The sequence below is a fragment of the Lindgomyces ingoldianus genome (assembly GCF_010093535.1).
Source record: "Lindgomyces ingoldianus strain ATCC 200398 unplaced genomic scaffold BDR25scaffold_6, whole genome shotgun sequence".
Taxonomy (NCBI): Eukaryota; Fungi; Ascomycota; class Dothideomycetes; order Pleosporales; family Lindgomycetaceae; genus Lindgomyces; species Lindgomyces ingoldianus.
The window spans coordinates 2,033,846-2,053,471 of record NW_022985167.1 but is presented as its reverse complement, the minus strand read 5'-3'; the positions used below and the strand labels follow the sequence as shown (position 1 = coordinate 2,053,471).

General features: G+C 45.3%; 7 protein-coding genes across 7 annotated transcripts; 1 reads left to right on the top strand and 6 right to left on the bottom strand.

Annotated features, from left to right (window-relative positions):
• Window positions 1-13: 13 nt before the first annotated feature.
• BDR25DRAFT_351526 (uncharacterized protein) lies at window positions 14-1,686 on the bottom strand (the record flags this gene model as incomplete). The annotated part of the gene is made up of 2 exons (XM_033694869.1): window positions 14-1,551; window positions 1,605-1,686. Coding segments are annotated over 2 exons (1,620 nt in total), but the record flags the coding sequence as incomplete, so codon positions are not given.
• Window positions 1,687-1,762: 76 nt separating this feature from the next.
• On the bottom strand, window positions 1,763-3,226 carry BDR25DRAFT_351525 (uncharacterized protein; the record flags this gene model as incomplete). Its single annotated transcript, XM_033694868.1, has 9 exons — window positions 1,763-1,843; window positions 1,921-2,070; window positions 2,129-2,185; window positions 2,229-2,311; window positions 2,362-2,507; window positions 2,573-2,613; window positions 2,869-2,933; window positions 3,003-3,018; window positions 3,095-3,226. The coding sequence occupies 9 exons, from the start codon at window positions 3,224-3,226 to the stop codon at window positions 1,763-1,765; spliced, it is 771 nt and encodes a 256-aa protein (XP_033551882.1).
• Window positions 3,227-8,340: 5,114 nt separating this feature from the next.
• BDR25DRAFT_311408 (uncharacterized protein) lies at window positions 8,341-8,871 on the bottom strand (the record flags this gene model as incomplete). The annotated part of the gene is made up of 1 exon (XM_033691236.1): window positions 8,341-8,871. The coding sequence occupies one exon, from the start codon at window positions 8,869-8,871 to the stop codon at window positions 8,341-8,343; it is 531 nt and encodes a 176-aa protein (XP_033551881.1).
• A 653-nt stretch (window positions 8,872-9,524) lies between these two features.
• BDR25DRAFT_280679 (gelsolin repeat-containing protein) lies at window positions 9,525-10,838 on the bottom strand (the record flags this gene model as incomplete). The annotated part of the gene is made up of 2 exons (XM_033687833.1): window positions 10,503-10,838; window positions 9,525-10,448 (listed from the first exon to the last, which is right to left on the bottom strand). Exons 1-2 carry the CDS (start codon window positions 10,761-10,763, stop codon window positions 9,525-9,527), a joined length of 1,185 nt encoding a protein of 394 aa, XP_033551880.1. The 5' UTR covers window positions 10,764-10,838.
• A 4,157-nt stretch (window positions 10,839-14,995) lies between these two features.
• On the bottom strand, window positions 14,996-16,371 carry BDR25DRAFT_384564 (uncharacterized protein; the record flags this gene model as incomplete). The annotated part of the gene is made up of 4 exons (XM_033697881.1): window positions 14,996-15,138; window positions 15,205-15,405; window positions 15,497-15,757; window positions 16,176-16,371. Coding segments are annotated over 4 exons (801 nt in total), but the record flags the coding sequence as incomplete, so codon positions are not given.
• A 965-nt stretch (window positions 16,372-17,336) lies between these two features.
• On the top strand, window positions 17,337-18,043 carry BDR25DRAFT_351521 (uncharacterized protein; the record flags this gene model as incomplete). The annotated part of the gene is made up of 6 exons (XM_033694867.1): window positions 17,337-17,405; window positions 17,493-17,650; window positions 17,709-17,784; window positions 17,811-17,835; window positions 17,877-17,905; window positions 17,942-18,043. 6 exons carry the CDS (start codon window positions 17,337-17,339, stop codon window positions 18,041-18,043), a joined length of 459 nt encoding a protein of 152 aa, XP_033551878.1.
• Window positions 18,044-18,095: 52 nt separating this feature from the next.
• Window positions 18,096-19,238, bottom strand: BDR25DRAFT_351520 (uncharacterized protein; the record flags this gene model as incomplete). Its single annotated transcript, XM_033694866.1, has 7 exons — window positions 18,096-18,204; window positions 18,261-18,386; window positions 18,450-18,535; window positions 18,630-18,721; window positions 18,751-18,863; window positions 18,893-18,994; window positions 19,063-19,238. 7 exons carry the CDS (start codon window positions 19,236-19,238, stop codon window positions 18,096-18,098), a joined length of 804 nt encoding a protein of 267 aa, XP_033551877.1.
• Window positions 19,239-19,626: the final 388 nt, after the last annotated feature.

Genomic DNA, 19,626 nt, shown 5'->3' with positions numbered 1-19,626 from the left:
TCTTCTCTAGCACTTCCTTCCTCATCGCTGCTGCTTCCTCCAGCTTGCCTTGATCGCCCAGCGTGCTGGCAAGGTTGCTCATTGCTGAGATAGTTTGTTGATTGCTGTCGCCCCACATTTTAAGCGTCTCAGAGTACACGAAATCTTGTATGCTATACGCCTTTACCCAATGCCCCGCATTGTACAGGAAGTTGCCACTTGTACTAAAGAGTCTAACAGCAACTTCTCTATCTGAGTCTTCTAGATTTGCCTTGGAAACCGCCTTAAAATTAGCCATAATGTGTGGCACAAGTCGCTGCCGCGCTTCAGGCTTGTGGCCGGCTTTTGATATTGCGTTGAACAAGAGGCGCAATGACGGAAGCACGAAGCTGCGCTGGTCGTCTATAAGAAGTCTGTCAAGCGCCCAAGCGTGTACGAGCTTGTGCATAGTGTAGCTCTGGTCCGATTTCCACTGAAGAAGGCCATACGACTGCAGGATCTCAAAGTTATTTTCTATGGTATGCACGTCGGGTTTCGCTCCTTCAAATATTCTGTCATACCATGCAACCACTGCTCCATTCTCTCCATTCTGCTCGTAGCCATTGCCTTGGCTCGTAGGTACAAAGAGGTCAATGAATATGTCGTCAAAGTTAATAAACCCTAGTAGGGTCAGAAGTTTTGATGTCTGAATACACTTCTGGGTGACTGCATCAAACGTTGTCTCCCATGTGGTAAGAACACTCTCTCCGTACTGGTGGACGAGCGAGTTAGGCTTCCGAGCAAGTATCTCTTTTCGTCGCGTTTGGTATTCATCGAGGTATTTTCCCAGATGCAGCTTCAGCCGTGGAGTATTACATACGTATGTCCCAGATAGGCTGACTGCGAGCGCGAAGTAGCCAAGTTCCTCCACGATTTCTTTAACCGCAGCCTCATTACCGCCTTTATCATCTATCTTTGAGCAGTTTTTGAACAGTTTCGCCGCCTCCCTTGGTTTCATTTCGGCTACCTTCACCATTTCTAGTGCCGTCAGTCCTTCGGCACTTGAGCTTCGGGTGGTAAGGATGACATCAATGGATGGTTTATCTGGGATAAAGTGCCGAATATCGACGAAATCATCTGCCTCTTCATTTGCATCCATACTATCGATGCCATCTGCGCCATCGAAAACAAATAGCCACCTGCCTTCTCGCTCAATGAACCAGTTTTTAACTGCCAACACTGCATCTTCACTCTTCAGGTCCCCGTCCGTAGTTACTTTGAACAGTAAGTGGTAGATTTCCCGGAAGGCACGCTCAATAGTTTCTTTCCGACATGCTTCAATCCAGAAGCTTGCGCTGTATTCGTGTTTGTGTTGCTGAAGATAGCTTCGGACAAGCTGCGACTTGCCGGCCCCACCTAGCCCCCACACAACAACAATTCTTGGACCCTGTCCATCATCCTGAGTCCTTTCGCGTGTGAGCTGCTCATGTATCTTGTCGCGTAGGCTAGGTCGTGGTACAAAAGTGGTAACCGGAGGGAAGGAGGAAAATGCGTAGTGGCCATTGTAGTTACACGGGGATGGGGGGGATTGATCTGGAGCCTATGTTAGCATTTAGTTTAAAAAATAGTATTAAAACTCAGCGCACTCAAGAAAACATTTCCAAGTATCATTTTGACTTTTCCGCTTGCGAAGATGTCTCTATAACTATTCCAAGATGAGCTTGCCATTTTTCTTAAAGCCGAATGCCCATGTAAATAATATTAGCATCAAGTAGGTTAATTTAGAGTTCGTAGGCTGCGCAGATTATCGAGCTTGACCTAGGCGTGTGAGGACGATGAGGGCGAGTGCGAGTGTGAACCTGGTGCTGCTGGGGTTGATAATTAGCTAGTACAAACCGCGAAGGCTCAACTAAGTGGTGAGCGTAGGCTAAATAAAGGCGTCCTCGCAGATTTAGCATTTACATCATCGCCTATCAACGAATCAATCGGCCCGTCACACAAAACCACGGGGGCATCAACCCTGCGAGGAGGGCTTAACTGAGCTGGTGTCTTATCTGATTTTAGCGCTTCGAATCGACTCGGCGCTTCTCCTCTGTAAACACTAATCATCGTCTACATCCGTACGCTGGCTTGTGAAAGGGCTGTGCAGCACCCCCTATTTAACCCCCACAACATACGGATCCGTACTCCGTACACTACCACTATTACAATAACTCACCCAGCCTCTCTCGATTGACGGTATTCCAGGCATCTTCACATCCTGCCTAGACTACTTCCAATATATCCGACGTGGTCAACGCTTCAGAAAGGACTTCGGGTTCTGTCTCTCTCGGCCGGAAGCCGCTCAAGTTCGCTTAACCCGTTGGTTGAACCTGCTGATATTCTGAAAGGCAAATTCTAGACCAAGGGCTTTGTAAAAAGGCGCAGATATCATCAAAGCTTGCGAATGGCTTGGAAAAATTGACGCTGCTTTTGTAGAGGCAAAAGCCACTTCGGCTAAGTATGCCGCCTGCCAGAAGAAGAAACGCAAGAATCTGGACTTGGGGCCTCTAGATGAAGTGCAGATACTAGAGGTCTAGGGGTTTAAAGTGTCTTGTTGTGTCTCTAAGTTAACATCAAGGGAGCGGCAGAGGCATCCCAGCTTGCCACAGAAGACTGTTTAGGCGTTGTCTGTATGGCAAATACAGCTTTAACTTCTTAATCAAGTAACTTATTACTCTAATTAGCAGTCTTGTAGAACCGCTTCCTATAACAAGTATTAGTTTAAGGAACTTTACAAATAGGAAGTTAGAGGCTTTACAAAATAATATGTCCTTAAACTTGTTAAGGTACTTAGGCACAATAATAACAAGTTTAAAATTATAGACAATAAGATTCTAAGCAGAGTTATTGCTGATTATATAATTGTACCATCTCAAATTTCGTCATATAGAGGCTGACGGCGACGGAATCCATTAATTTGGAGATAAGCACGGCTTTGGGTCAGATGTGAAACCACGTAGGCTCAAGGTTAATAGTATGGACATTAAAGGCTGCGGGGGCACCTACGCCGGGCATACTCTATGGTCAGCAGAGAACACAGGCAATGTGTTCGTACAGGGATGGCATTTTAGCTAGTCAGTCTCAGAAGAGAGACGCTAGAGAAAGTGCTCTTGAAGAATCTAAGGCTAGCTGATAAAACCGTGTTAGGTAGATTGAGAGAAGAAAAAGAGTGCTCTTCAGGATCATCGGCATAAACCGCTGGTCCACCCTGCGCTGGCGTATGCATCGTGAGATGTTGCAAAAGGATCTTCTACTTGCTTCTGCGCCAACTGAATGTTCTAGACGCTCCACTTCCTCGCCACGTATATTAGCTGCACTAGGCACGTTTGACCTGGATGATGCGCCGCAAGAGGCTAATAAAATAGCTACTAATGTAACGTGATTATACAACGCAGTATAACAAAATCAGAGGGGTTGGGGGTAGTCTTATAATCTAGCCATGGCGGCAGACTGCGAGACTTTCCGACGGGTCTGAGCGTCGCTATGCGGGGAAGATTTTTCTAAATAGCTGAGCGGTTCAGCCAAGCCCCCAGCTAAGTCCTCGATGCAGGGTAGATGCCCACGTGGTTTTAGGCGATAGGCTGATTGATTTGTTGATGGCTGATAATGTTGACGCTAAAGCTGTTGAGTGTACCTTGCTTTTGGCTCGCCACTTTAGTAAGCTCTATCTATCGTATTCAAAAATCGGTGCAATGCTTGGCGTCACCCTTGCCTTTTTTTCGCGCGCGTATTTTGCTAGTAAACTGCAAAACGCGTTGTGCAGCCACTAAATTGCTCTAGGTCCTTAGTTAAAGTTAGTTAAAAAAATAAAGATATTTAACTACGCGTAATAGGCTATACTAACAACTTTTCTAGTGTTATAGCATGGCTAGCGAGAGGCCTTAGAGGGCAACTAGAGCTACTAAAAAGGCTTAACAACAACTAATTTAAACAGCTGCAAAGAAGGCCTTAACAATAGCCTTAAAGGCTACATTAAAGGCTTAAAAGAAGACTAGTTAACTAAAAACGCGTAAGGTAGTAAGCTTTTAAGCACCACCTAAAGTAGGTCCCTTAGCGGGTACCTAGGGGAGCTCTGCGCCTGTTAGTACTGCTCTAGGAGAGTTGCAGAACCTACTATTGTTACCACTAATTGCGCCTAGAGCAATATTTTCACTAATACATCTTCTAACAAGTAGCCCTAAGGCTTAGGCTAGGGCGTTATTACTACTAACTAAATACCTTTAGCAACTAGATATATTATATAAGCTGTATGTAAACAGCAAGAGGGTAGTATTGCAGCTACTAAAGGTAGAGACTTAGGGGGTTTTCTTTATGTTTTAAATAAAGGAGATAGTTAAAAAGATAATTAAAAATTCTACTTTAATAGTAAAGAGTAGGACCTATAAGATAGTAAGCTGCACAGTAGAGTTTAAGCTTACTAGTAAAAAAAGCACTAAGTTTATTACTATTAACCTTAATAATTTTAGCTTAACTAAGGGCTGCTAACTTTTTAAAGCAATAAACTATTAGATTACTGTTAAAAGAGAGTTGCTAAATAAGTAAGTAGAGCTTAAAGTAAAAGTTTAAGTAAAGTGTAAGCTACTTAAAAAAGCTTTTCTGTGTAGCTAGGCATTTAATAATCTGTCCTTTAACTAGCTAGAGGTGGTAACTTCTAGTTAGTTTACCTCTAAACGCAAGAGGCAATTAATAAATAAGATAAAAGCTGCTTAGCGCTAAAAGCAGTTTAAATTATAAGCTAAGTTAGAAAGCTAGATCTACTACATATAAAAGTACTACACTAAGAACTATAATAACTTTACTTATTAGTATTATATCTACTTAAGCAGTAAGCACTTTAAGATCTAACTAGTTAACTCTAAGTTATAAGCGCTTACCTGCCTTAATAGTAAAAATAGAGTTTATATAAGCTAGCCTCTAATTAGCTTAGTTAAGCACTAGTAAGGTTTAACTAGCAACTAGCTTAAAGTTGCTAAGAACAAAGAAAAGGTAAGAGTAAAAAAACATAGGCGTTATAATAACTTAAGCAACTCTAATAGTAGTAAGAAAAATTAAAGGCGTAAGTAGTAAAAAAAAAATAAGATTTAAGCACAGTAAGATAAAAATTAGCAATATAAGCAGTAGTAAATAAAGCTTGCTTACTGTAAACAGATTAGATCTTAGTAAAATATAAGTGTTTTTAGCGCCTAGTTTCTGCAAGTTGTTCTGCCTTTTATGTACCCTGCTGCTGTGTTAGCTAGTAGCTACTCTGCTATTGCTGTGTAGTACTTGCCTTACCTGCAGCTAGTTTCTTAGAGGCCTCTTACCCTAGCTAGTGCTGCTGCTTTAAGGCCTATTACTATTAGTTTAAGCTCTATTACTAATAGTAGCAACTTTTGCAGTACTATAAAGGAGTTTTTTAAGTAGCTAGTTAAATAGCAGCTAGAAGATAACTAAAAGGACTACCTTTACATAGTAAAGGTAGTAAGCAAGTAAAAGTAGACTATTAAGAATTTAAAAGAGATGTTAGCTATAAGTAGTAAGCTTTATAAACTTGCTATTAGTAAACTTTTTAAGCTTAAAAATAGGGTTGTTTAACACTTATAAAAGGATATCTGCTGCTATAAGCAATACTACTAGGCTGCAGTGGCTCTAGCAGGGCTAACAGGTAGTAATTAAGGTAGATTGTTATAGTTAGTAATAGACAAGCAAAGAAAAGTTAGCAAGCTTTTATGTAAAATTATATTAAACTATTACCCTCTACAGCCTGCCTTTTCTTATCTACCCTCTCTACCTTGCTATCTTGCGCCTAGCCTCTACTAATTAAGCCTTTTCTATATATAATTTGCTTATAGAGTACTTAAAATGTTTCCTAGCAAACCTATTACATTTACTCTTCTAAATACACGCCTGCAGAAAGTTGCTAAAGTTTAAAAAACACGCCTAAATATACCTATAATTCTACTAGATTTACGCCTTAAGTACTTTAAATGTAAGCTTAATTAAGTTAAAGTTAGGCAAGTATAGCAGTAAAAAGTGTATAATATAACTATTTTATTTAATTATCTTAACAACCTTAGGATTCTAATAGATAGAGACGTTATTTATAATTACAACTATTAGTTTAAAGCTGTATGTTGTCTAGAGAGTTAGTAGGAGCGCGTTTTAGATCTAATCTTTAAAATCCTTGTAGGCAAAGTAACCCTCTTTAATACTAGTGCAGGGTAGGTAGCTGTTAACAGTGTACGCAGGTAGGATTGCCTAAGTAGCCCCTTACTTTATTTCCTAGGTATATCGCGCTTTATAGCCTACTAGCGCGTATGTGTAGTGCCTTTAGCTAGTTTTCTTGTTAAAAATAGACTTATAAATAAAAGTTATTAGCAGTAAACTGCCTAAGGCTTTAGTAGAACATCTTACAGAGTTACTTATTATAATAGATTAAAAAAGGCTATAAGGTATACTTACTCTACCCCTTCTGCTTTAAGAACTATAAAATAGTTAGTTAACTAATATAAACACCTCTTTTTATAAGTAACTAGTAGTAAATTTTATCTTAATACATCTACCTACTCTGCATTAGCTTATTATAGAGCGCGTTAGCGTCTTAAGCGCCTATCTTAATAGGCTGCCTAAGTGTTGCTGTTAAAGGCTTTTAAGTAGTGCTAAACGCTTTAAGATTCTTCTCTATGTTATAAATAGCTTACTTAAAGCAGTCCTTACAGTTAGTAATTGCTTTAATAGGCTATCCTAGTAAGAGAAAGCGCTAAATATTAAGCCTAGTACAACTACTTAATCCTTACTTGTAGATAAGAGGTATAGGTTAGAGGTTTAGGACGCGTTAGCGCGTTAGCGCGGCAGCAACGCTGTGAGCTTGAAACATAGGGTCCTATTACACTAGAAAAGCTGTTAGTATAGCCTGTTATGTGTACTTAAATAGCCTTATCTTTTTTACCTAACTAATTAATATTATAGGGCGATTTGTGGCTGCATAGGGCAATTTGCAGTTTGCTAGCAAAATACGCGCGCGAAAAAAAGGGCGAGGGTGACGCCAAGCATTGCACCGATTTTTGAATACGATAGATGATACCAGCCGCGCCAAGCTTACACTCCACCCATCGTCCTTGAACGCCTGGGTTAAGATTGATAATCTTTGCAGCTACAAATATAAATGCAACCAAATAGAAGGCTTATCCAAGCATAGGTATAAAAACGCCGACGCAAGTAGAAACACCCAAATTCACCTTAGAGATGTTACTGTTTTAGTGCGCACAGTTTTAATGCTAATTTTTAAACTACATGCTAACCTAAAGTCTAGATCAAGACCCAGCTTAGCGCGACTACAAAGCTGACTACTGGTACACCTCTTTCTGTCTAATTGCAACTTTTGTGCAACAACCCGGCTAATACAACAACCTACACATGCAGCTTACACGCGAAAGAACTTAGGGCGATAGCAAGGGTTTAAGAATTGTCATTGTGTGGGGACTAGGTAGGATTGATAGGAGAAACGTTAGAAGACATCCCACAAGCTTTACATAAAGCCTGTGAGTCGCGTTCAAGGAGGTATTAGGGCACTAACTGGTCAAAAGGGTTGTAAAGACGCTTGAATGTACTGTTTCTTAGTGCTTTGATCTACACAATGTGTACCGCAAGGTGAGCCTAGATGGAGCTGATGGAGCTAATGGAGGGCATATATAGAGAGAGGCGAGCAGACAACCAGGTATTAAGAGACAACCTAGGTAGATTGAGGTGTGGTGTAATGTCTCTAGAGCTCGAGAGAGCCCAGAGGGAAATATATGGTAGCTAAAAGAGTGCTAGTCCTAAACAGGAAAAGGGTGAGAGGTGAAGGGCCCACATTCATGCTGAGTAAGGTCACGTGAACAAGTTTCACTTACAACAACATGTTGTCTTAAAAATGTCTACCGCTGACTATTTTCTGTTGCAGGGTTATCATTTCACGTACCTTGCTGCCTCACGGACGTTGCTCTCAGCGCGATTAGGTTACTGGGTAAAGAACGATACTATGTTGCCAGGCAATTGTACGCTGTTAAAGTTGTGGGCTCATGGAGCGGATTTAACGCTTCTGGAGAAACAAGGCAAGGTAACCAGCGGATAATCTTAGCTGTTTTGACTAGAGTACGGCATGCTTCAATTGAATTGTACTACTTGCACGATCACGTGAGCCGTAGCAGTTACTCTACGTCCGCCTGCCTCTCCTCCTCACTGCCGTACGAACGTGCACCAAATCTCACCCGTACAGGCCTCAAAATCGGCCAATCATATTGCTTTACGTTTCTTTAGAATTGCTGGAAAGACCGACTCTCAGTTATCCCCAACAATACTTCTCGTCCAGATACAGCCCGCCTATTTTTTGCTGTAAAGCACGTTCCGCGGAATATGCAACATCCACATTCTGCAGTACGCGCAGTCGAAACGGGAGCCAATCTCCGTGAGGAGCTTTTCCCTAAGGCATTCCTCACAAATCTCATGACCACAATTCGTCAGCCTCAGGATACTCAATTTCTTCGACATGCATATACCGCAGACTCTGTCTTCGGTAACACGAGTCGCGATATCGGAAAAATTAAGCTGTATAGTAATCACCTCCCTGGCTGGAAGTTCACTGTCGTCATCATCTACTAGGTCCGGTGTCGTAGGCGAGGATTGACTTTGGCCCGGTTGATCGATGCCAAATATGTCACTACAGTTCTGACAGAATATTGGGCGGCCATCTACAATCTCATGGGTCGCTTCCTGTGGACATTGCTGGCGTTCAATGAGCCCTGGTGCTAACTTCAATGCTTGACACCGGAGGCGGCCGTCGGATAAGGTGGGGAGTAGCTGGAGTTGTGTGCCGGGAGCTAACCCATTTGGTGTAGTATTGGAGTGAAGCATATTTGCATGGCATTCAGGAGGTAGTATGGTTTAAGAGAAATATAGGAAGAATTTGATCCTTATATACTAGGTTTGTGGATGAATAAACCTCGAACCGGGCCGTAAATCTACCTAGCATTGTATAGACAGTTTGCGCAGAGCACGGGAGTGAAAAAGAGGCTGAAAAATAAAGATACATTGTCCTAATACTTTGTTCAGCCATGCACACCAGTGAAAGACCCAATGGAGCAAGAAAACAAAAGACGTCGCGGTGAAAGGATGGAATGCCTACTGCAACATATTACCTAAAGTGGAGCCTGACAGAGTGGTAATCTAGGACAGAAATTGGCATCCTTTTAGCTTTCTCCCTAAATTTAAAGTGTTGGTTAGCCAACTACAATCCACAGTTAACGTTCCATGTAAAGTGCGAGGATGCTGTAGATATGTTACAGTGTATACAAATAAGGGAGCTTACTGTAGAAAGGTGCCAGTTACACTATATATAGTGAAATATAACTTGGCTTGTGAATTGAAGTGATTAGCGATGTAAATTTGCCTACCATATATTGATGTTTAATAGGTCCCAGAAGCGAGGGTTTGTTCTATTGATTGTAGAATACAGCAAATTGCATGTACGATTTATTTCGTAACTTGCAGCTCGAACTTCCTCCCCCTCAAGCCCCCACAGCAGCCCAGAACGCCTGACTCTCATTACCCTCTACAACCTTCCCTATCGACATCGAACTATCCTCACTCACATGTCTCACATAAGCTTGTGCGACCTTCAACCACGACGCCTTCTCCGCTCTGCTCGCACCTTTACCCTCCCAAACCCAAATCGCGCGAGTAGAATCTAGCAAAAACACATCGTTTCCATCGAAATCGCCCTTGTTAACATTCTCACCCTCACTCACCGCCGTAAAAGATAGCTCACCGTCTTTATCACTCAACTTAAATAACTTCTTCGCCTTCCTCGCCTCCTGCATTCCCCCCCTACCTTCTTCCCTCCTTGCTGCTGGCCTCTCACACACAAACTTTTGGTCAAATACATCCACATCCCTACCCCCCAAATAATCTACCACAACCTTGCTCCTAGTCTCTGATTGGCTCAACACCTCAACCTCCACATGTTTTGCCAGCGTGAGATCATTGACGACCTGCGCGGCTTTTAGTTTCTCCATCGGTGCGCAATTCTGGCCCTGCCAGACGAAAATCTTATCCCCGCGGTCGAGAACAAAGACGTCATTTTCATCCAGCGATTGCCACGTCGGTTCAACTTCGTGCACCATGATTGCGTCACGACTGGCAGCCAGGCTCGGATGTTTAAAGATGCGGAGAAGCATATCGACATGTACGTTCTCCTCTTCTGCGACATGCGTGAAGCCCGAAGCGACACCACCGCGCAGGATTTTGATTTTTGGAAAGAGCGCGAGAAAGTCGTCGGATGTATTGTTCTGGAGTTCGCGATACTGAGTTGCAGTTCCGTGCAGATATTCGTCCAGTTCCACGGTTTTGTAGGCCGCGGCTCCAGCTTCGTCTTGGGTCGTGTGGGAACCGAGGTAGAAGAATATGTCGTGGATCATTTTGTTCTTACCCTCCTTGCCATCTCCCTCTTCCCCCCCTTCATATGAGTTATTGTTTTTTGCCTCCACTTTCTCAGTGTGAAGAATGATATATGAATCCCCTTCATGAAACTGCCCATACTTCTCTTTCGGCCAAGGCACGACTTCGAAATCTTCAATCCGCCATACGAAGAGCCCGGGTTCAATACCAATGATGCCGTTGTTCCATGCGGGCTCTGTGGTTGCGGATTGGTATTTTATTTTGTGGTCAATGGAGGAGTTTATGAGTTCCACGTTAGAGTCGCGCCAGTCGTATTCTTTTGGGTGGACGAGGCCTTTGTGGGGCGGCATTTTGTTGAGTTGAGTTTACCTGAATACGTGGGAAGATGAATTAAAGACAATATCTACAACACGCACGGGTTTGCGAAGAGGTCGATGGTTGTTGGATAAATGCTGAGCAGTCGAGGTCTCAGGGAGTCAGGGTCCAAGGGCTGAGGTGGAAGCTCCAAACGAACTGTGGGGCTCCGTCCCTGAAACGCGACTTGTTTGGCATTCGTCATTTTCTATTTTTGGAAACCCAGATTAAACTAAAGACGTACGATTGGGTTAGGGTTAATTATCGCTCTGGAAACAAAAGAGTTTCGTACTGCAACCACGTTGAGACCTTGCGGGCAAAGCAGAAAGTTGGGAGGCAAGAAGTCCGAACATTCCTTAACCCCCATCATCACCAACTCGCCTCCCTCATACACTACACCTAACGTGAAGCATGATGAGAGCAATTTCAGAAAGAAACTTGCATCCTAGAAACAGTATGTCTTGTTCTAGCAAGCATATTATCAGTAAATTTCCACTCCAATGTTAGTTCAAGTTGTGTGCTAAAACGCCTAGTACACATCAAAGACAATCTAGTCATCTAACTTCCTTAATCTCATATTTCTCTTTATTTGAATAGCCTTTACCAACAATGCTAACGCCGCTGTCGCAATCAAAAAACCTAGCCGGAGACCCCACCGTAATCGCATATCCCGAACTATCTATTTTCAACCAAAGGTAAGGAGTCCTACCACATCTCGTCAGCAAACAATACCATCAGCTCTAATGCCGGTGAACGCATTCGGAGCCCTCGGGGAAGATGTGGTGCCGGCCGAGATGGGGTTTTAACTCCCCAAATAGAGGTCACGTTCAGAATCGTAGTAATAATGGAGATAGCAACGGCTCTCTTCTCCTTCGTCTGTCCGCAGGTACTCCCACACGATGCGAAAATCAAATATTTCACACCACACGTCCCGATCGTGAAGACCACCATACTAAAATAGCGGCTAGCAAGGTTCATGGTCGCACAGGCCACAACAATTCCTATCGTCGCGACGTCTTCGACATAGGAATATGCCGGATTCTCTCCTTGAACTTCCATGAACTCCAGGATACTAGGGTGACAACAGTACCGGCGATGGGGTCAGACGGGGAGGCGAGCACAAGAATAATCGTTTCATGGAAGCCAAGAGTTTCAACGACAGTAGGGAAGAAGTTTCAAAGTTCGCTAGCCGCGAGATGTGTGTGTGTGCCATGAAGGCGCAGATCCACATCATAGGGTGTTTAGTCACTTTTTAGAAGCCCTTCTACGTGGAACCTTCGCCTGTTTTTTTTTGCATGGCATCGAGTTCCACGTGGTTAATTGCGAGCGCACGTTCGTCTAAAGTCGGCCAATTTTGTTGTGGGAAGTTTTGGAGGATGAAGTAGCCATGTCGAACCTTATGGCTCCCTGGAGGATAAACATCCAGCGTCAGCCGGAAAGACCGCGGATGATGCCCTTGCCGTGGAAGATCCCGGTGGCGATGAGACTAGCAAAGGCGGTTACGAGGATGTTGCCAGTGTGGAGGATGGCGATGCGTGCAGTGAAACTCCCTTCGAGTGTACGAGATAGAGAGTAGATAGACCCGCGCCAGGGTAATACGGAGCATCTTTGATGCTAAGGAAAATTTGAGTCAGCAAAAGGCCCGTGGAATTCTTTGGAATGGTCGGTTAAAGTGCTGACAACGGCCAAGAGCATCATTTTCCGGCCTATCCAGCAATCTGAACGTGTTAGTCGTGAGGCATCCCATCCGGGTGGAGGTACTTACTTGGCCGAGTTCGAGACAAGATCATGTTAGGGTTTCAGCAGAGAGATATACCACAAAGAGAATCGACACACAGGTCTGATATTGCGTGCTGGTAACGTCAAGGTAGTTTCGCTAATACATGCTCCAAAGCATTGGCTTCAGGAGGTTAGCTATATGGGCAGCTGTGGAACCCAAATATGCAAAAAACTACAACTCCTCGATTCAAATCCTTCACTAGTACTATTCCGTGAGGTTTATGTGCAAGTCTAACATACCTCATGAGCGCCAGAATAACCTTGCTTCTCGGTCCCTAGGACTAGCTTCCGAAGGACTTGCTCGGGGCTACTACCAATCATGAGAGTGTTGTCCTTCATGTGGGTGAATATGCTGGAAGAAAAGTCGTATAAAATGGTAATTATCAACAAACGGCTAGGTACATGATTCTAGGGTACAGTGGAGTATGGAGGAATAGTAAAGTTCCAGTCCACAGAAGAATCTAAGGAAACCCCATCCAGACAGTAGAATGAATAGGAGGTTCTACGGGGTATGTTGTCTGTGCCCCTGTCATCAACTCCCGACATATTTTTCGCTCTTAAAATGGAATTAACAATAATCGTGTAGGAAATCCACGCCTTAAGAGCGAAATGGCTCAAGAATTGCCAAGATAGAGGGTTCAGGCTGCTTTCGGTCGTGAAAAGCAGCAGTTGAGGCATAGTCGTAGAGTAAACAGCTGAATCCCTGATCGGAGGATGTCAGATTGCTCGAACACCAAGGTGCGGGAAAAAAACGTGACATGATGGTCGCCGGCTCACCATGTGGCCATCACCCACTTGGTAGCAATTCGTTGATAGTCCCGGTGCTCACAATGAAAGGACCTTAAAATCTTTATGCGGTCGACTTCCATGGTGTCTTCACTACTACAAGACATTATACGCTGCCCATCGAACACAGCATCACGGCCAAATGCTTTTTGGATGGTTTCCTGAGGCTGAAATAGCCTCCCTATAGGTGAATGCCTAGGAATAGATGAATAATATGGACATCGTCCCCACCTGCAGCATGCACAGAAGCCGAAACCCGCTACTGTGCAAGTTTTTTCCACAGCAGCAAATTCCTACCTCCCATGCGCCAATTCCGGATTCGAAAATCTTACCTGCAGTCTCCAAGCCGCAGCATCAAGCCACACCACCCGGTCACACACTCATCTCCTATACTCGCATGGCCTAAGCCTTGGTGTTGAGCCCAGCTCCATCGAATCCAGCAGGCTAGCCGTGAGTTACGATATTAGCCAGCCAGGCCTAGATTGATCTGCAAGTCATGCAGTGCGGGGAAGCCTCTTGGACTCTGGGGTTGGCACGAAATTACTTGGCGTTCTGAATCGTTGGGTAGGCCCTGGGCTTGGGGTCGGCCCGATAGTGAGTAGCCGATGCAAGGAGCCAATAGCGAAGGGTTGAAGGATGCACTCCAGTTGCTTCGTTAGGTCATGTGGAAGGCCCAGGATGTTGTGCAGTTCGTGGACGCCATCGACCCTAACATAAGCGTGCACGACGGCGAGCGGTTATCTGAAATGGCGGATTAACTCGTTCATTCTTAGATTGCTACCTTAGACAGCCTTTCAGCTGACGCATTTGTGGCACTTTCCACGCGCTGGAATGAAGAGAGCGGCTTCAATTCAGTCTAGTAATGTAATAAGAGAGGAAATATAGAAATAGAGTTGTCCACTATCTTTCGAGTTCTTTGTAGCGGCCAATCCAGGTATCTCGAATTCAAACTTAACAGGTTTTATTAACGCCACAACACTTTCCCTACAAGGTCCGCTCACGGCCTCCCCGTACTCCCAGGTGTACTTCCCGAATAACTAATTGTCTTCGTGACCATAATCCCATCCGCCTTTGGGCGCTCAACGCTCGGATCCCTACCTCCTGCGCCAATACTCACGCCCCTTCCCCCATACGCCACACCGCCGTAAAAACTCTTCCCGTCTTTCCCGTCTTTCCTGCCTTTCTTTGCATTGCTCGAAGTATCTCTCCAGTCCTCTCTTTCGTTCTTTAATCTCTGTTGCTGCTGCGTGAGGCTTTCCCATCGATCAGACCCACCGCCAGCCTCATACTGCACACCGTCGTCTCTCAGTCCGGTTGCCGAGGCGCTTCTGTGGAGTTGAATAACAGGAATAGTAGAAGAAAGGGATTTAATATCCAACTCAATTCCCTGAATCTCCGCACCACCCTTTAGAATCTTCTCGGCAGATGAACCCGACATACTCGTGTCACTCCTCTTTGAACCACTAAACATGCCCATGCCCGTGCCCATTCCAGTGCCCATCCCATGGTGATCGATCTTCAATGCCTTACCTACGCCGCTTTTGCTCTTGCGTCCTCGCGATCGCGAACGGCTTCTGCTGCGAGACCGCCAGCCTTTACCGACGGTGGAGGTGTTTCCATATGCGAGGTTAGCAGCGTTTCCGCCGTTGGACCCGTTTGTAGAGGATTTATTGTTGCCATTAGAAAAGTATGATCCGATGCCATGCCGGAGGAATTTGAATAGGGGACGCCAGGTCGGCATGCAGGCTGCAAGGATACCGGAACTGCATTCTATGGTGCTGATAAGGGAGATAGGAACATAGTCCCCTGGGTAGATTGCCAGTATCAGTCAGCGGGCTTGGGAGAGGAGGAGTAGGACGCAATAGCACTCACAACTTGGATCTGCGGTCTCCACTTTCCTGGCGTAGATTAACCGGATGATACTGATGACACAGACGAATCCTCCAAGCAGAAAGAGAGTGCAGATGGACCACTTTGTCCTACGCTCCAGTTGAAGGCCGATGACAACGGGAACGGGGAGGGCAAGGATCCACCAGTCGGTTAGGATGTTGACGATGCCAAAGGTCACGATTACTATCAATGGGTAAGCTAATTCCTACGGCCTAGTAAGGGATAAAAAATTTGAAGTCGATGGGAGAGAAGACGCAAAAGGAAGAAACCGTACCAGCCTGGAAATTGATACAATACACCTTCCCCCCCGGGCCTAGATCCTTCCACAGGCTTTCGATTGGTACGCATTGAAATATGTATGCAAAGCATTGTGGCACGGTGTACAGAAAGACGAAGATAGCGGTGAGGTAAAGAGTTGGCGTGAACCAGCCATGCGTACGGCAAAAGATGCGAGAGTAAAGTGCGAGTATCGACAGCTTGATAGTTGGCGTACAGAGGTTGTAGAAAGTTTGCGCGATTAATGAAGTCTGGAATTCTGTTGTGAGCGAGGTAGCGAGAAACTCGGGGAATGTATTTTAATGCATTCTATGGTGACTGCGGCCTGCGATATCCAAGTATTCATTCATGTACTCGGAAGCATGAAGGGATCTTAGAATACTTCGTAAGGAAGAAAATAAACATACCAGTGCAAACCCTTTTACATCCTTGACTACAATTGCATGTCTACCCATACCAAGTCTCACAGTCACGAAGAGACACGCCACATGCCCGGTCACCAATACCTACAACGTGTCAGCTTTCGTGAAATCGCCTATATGGTGGTCTCTTTGCTATCGTGTTGAAAGTTGAAATCGAACGAGAGAGTAGGGGTATCTCCCTCTAACGCTACTATACTCTCCTACCCTGATTCGCATCGCTATTTTGGCTTTCATAAGAAATGGAATGGTGGCAACTCACCGCCGCACAACAAATTAGCCAATCATCCAGCCCAATCTTCGTTCCAATCTTCAATCTCGATAAAAATCTCAAGCTTACAGCCACGTACGCAAGGACTAAAAAAGTCGCATTAAGCCCCACAAACCATGATCTTCGGTCATCGCCAAGGTGTGCCTGCCAGTAGGAGATATCTTGAGCTGTTGGGTGAAGCATGGTGGCGGAAACAGTAGTCGTCCTTTCCCTTCAGAATACCAAAGGTAAAGTGTGTTTTGTGGCAGCGGAGGTTGCAGCCGGGCGGCACAGCGGTAGAGGTCGGAAACTGTGACACCTGCCTTTCAAGATTGACGGCTGCGGCGTAGAGACCGGAGGATCCGTATAGGGGTCTGAAGCGACGATTTTCGGATGAATGCGTTGGTGAAGGACATGCGCCTGCGCAATTCTTTAGTTAAGGTCTAGACATTACTTTACTTCGCTTGTGGTTGAGAGGTTCATGTTATGTCGTCGCAAAACTTAGGTGAAGAGGGAGGACAGGAAGGAATAGGGAAAGGGGATCATGGTAGCACATGGCGTTACGGAATATTATTTTAATCGTGGTAGCTGCATGTCGACGGAGTTCGAGCGAGCCGAAGAAGAGTTGCAATGCCGTAGGATTCGCCGCTACATCTGCCATTGCGTTGAGAAGGATGATGGATCGAGTAGTCGTTGCTCAAACAGGGAGGATGACGTGAGCGTTCGACAACCGTGCAGTGAATACGACGTCCGTTTCAGAGAAAGTCGGGAAATGCAAGGCTGGGAACCAATTACGCCCTCAATCACCGCCTCACGTCGTCAGCCTTGTGATTCTTGATTGGAGAGTCGCCCCAAATTCACCTCGCCAAAACCCTCTCTCCTTCCGAGCCGAATAACACGTGGATATTACCCGCGCCCCTCTCTTTTTCAAGAAAAACCGTTTCCAAATAAGGGATAGCGTTCGGACTTTAACATGACTTCGACGCAAGATTCGGGTCGATAAATTAATGCTAAGTGTTCCCCACCGTTCGCGATGATTAGGGAGTCGTTCGGTATTTAGACTCGACACTATTCCCGGCCAGGAGACATATGGAGAGCAGGCCTCAATGACAAATTCCGGGACTTTAGACATAGGATGAAAGGAAAGCGTAGATAGAACGTGTGAAAAAATGCGCGCCGCTAAGCCCACCTACATGAAGATTGGGACTGCGACGGTGCAGGAAAGTGACGTAGAAGTCGTGCTAGCGAAAGCTACGTTTTCTTTACTTTCGTGGGATGCTAAAGGACTGTGGAAGCCTCCTCAAAGAATTCGACACTCCACATAGAAGAAATCCGCATGGCTTTCTGTACTGCAGCTGAAATTCTCCGCACTCGTCACCAATATCACCATCCAGCGCTACCTACCCTTATTATTCTCCACTGTCTCTGAGGGCGCACCAAGGAGCGCATGGCGTTGCGTAGATGAATATCATGGAAGGAGTTCGTCAGTTAGGCACAGGATGAAAATGTCAAACTAGAGGATCGAGGACCCATGACTTGAGACGGGATTCAACTGAGATCGCCAAGATAAGGTTGATATCGGATGCGGGCCGTCTGCCCCACAGTGAAGCGATATCGGTTTCTAACCGATGGTCCCCTCACAGTTAGGCCAAGCCTTCGTGAAAGAATGTGATTTTGATCACACAAGCGACGGGTGAATGTCGGGTGAGTCTGTTCCGAGGAAAAGTACTGTGAAGATGTTGACTGAACAGAGTAACTTGCAGCGTGGATGTAGGGAAGTGCTAAGGAAGTGCAGAGCTTGTCCTTAAAGCACATATATACGACATGTATTGATTACTTTTTCAACAAAGACCGAGTCCCTGACCGTTTAAAGTGAGTAAGTACCGCAGTTCAATTAAGCCTTTATGAGAACGCAACGAGTATGAAATTCAGAGGTCCATCATTTCGAGGTCGAATGTAGGATCCGCCGAAGGGATCACTTTGCCCTTTGTCCATGCGAAATCATGGGAAAGGAATCCCAGTCTTGCGGCAAGCATTCTGTTGGACAGACGGACGGCTAGTATTTGAGAAGCACACTCGAGAAAAAAGGTCACGCTATAACCGCGCAGCATGTGCGTTTCGCCTCCACTTCTCCCTTTGCCACTCCTTTCCTTTGATGTCGGCCTAGAAAAGGGCTCGAAAATAGATCATGCGCCCTCATATTGTCATAGACGCGATGGCTTCGGTCGGGACGCATATTCCATCCGAGAAAAAAAAAAAAAAAGAGAGGCGACACCTCTGACTCCAGATTCTTTGCTAAATAATGAAGAAAACTAAGTTTGAGCACGGGCACACAAGATGTTCCGCAGACGAATTGGCGCTTGTTGTCCTAACACGACCGGGCTAGTAACGTCATCTTGAGACAAAAGCGCACAGATGCATTAGTTCAACCAGGGATTTTCCGTTCGAGGCGCCTCACCGACTTGTGCTGCAAGGTCAATCGTAACGAAATCATTAATATCGAGACGAAATGGGGATGTCAGGAGAACGTCAGGACATCTCAAAGAATGGAGCGCTGGAATGATCGGTGGCGTTGAGCAGGACGCTTGCCGATTGGTCCCTCGTATTTGGATTGTGGGGATGACTTGACAAGACCGCGGTTGAATTGTCGCGATAGACGATGTGATGAACGCTGCACTGCATGAAGGCTGCTGTCACTTACTCCCCGGGGACTGGGACGCCTGACTCCGTCCTGCTCAGTGTCTTAAGAGGCGAAAAGACGTTCCGATCGACATGGGGATTGGAAGATTCGCGGTGATCACACCAATCGCTGTCTAGGCTGGCTAGACTTTCAATGAAATGCAGTGAAAGCGTGTACACCCACAGGGACAATTCCTGAGCCGCATAGCCAATCACAGCGTATTGGTTTTTAGGAGTAACATGCTTGAGAAGTTGGCGTGTCTAAGAGGAAGTTTTTTTTCTCTCCCCTTGCGGCAGATGCTCGCATTTCGGGAGATGAAAAGAGCGGTCAACTGTGTGACACAAAATCGAAGTCTGATGGCCCTTGTTGTCGGATCGCCGTTTACGTGCATGTGATGTTGTTACCCTATTTCCCGATGCCTGATCTAATCACTGAGCGTCGCGTATTCCTCTGTGACAAGGGACCAGCCACAGAAATGATTAGTTTACTTGCTGATTTGTTCAAGGGTCATTTCGCATCCATCATCCCCAGGATCGACTGAAGGGTTCCTCGTTCATTTAGGGGCTGAGATCCAACGGGGATGGTTAGTCTCAAACTCTAAATTGCTTGTCGTCCAGGCGGAAATATTGACTAAATAGGACAAGAATGTGCGCCGAGATCTTTTGTCTCTAGCCAGAACTGCAATGGTGGGTGATTTGGAAAGCTCCGAGCGCCGTAGTGTGTCAATGCGAACGAATGACGGGAAAGACGGTTGAGGCTACAGAATAATTGGAGCTTTA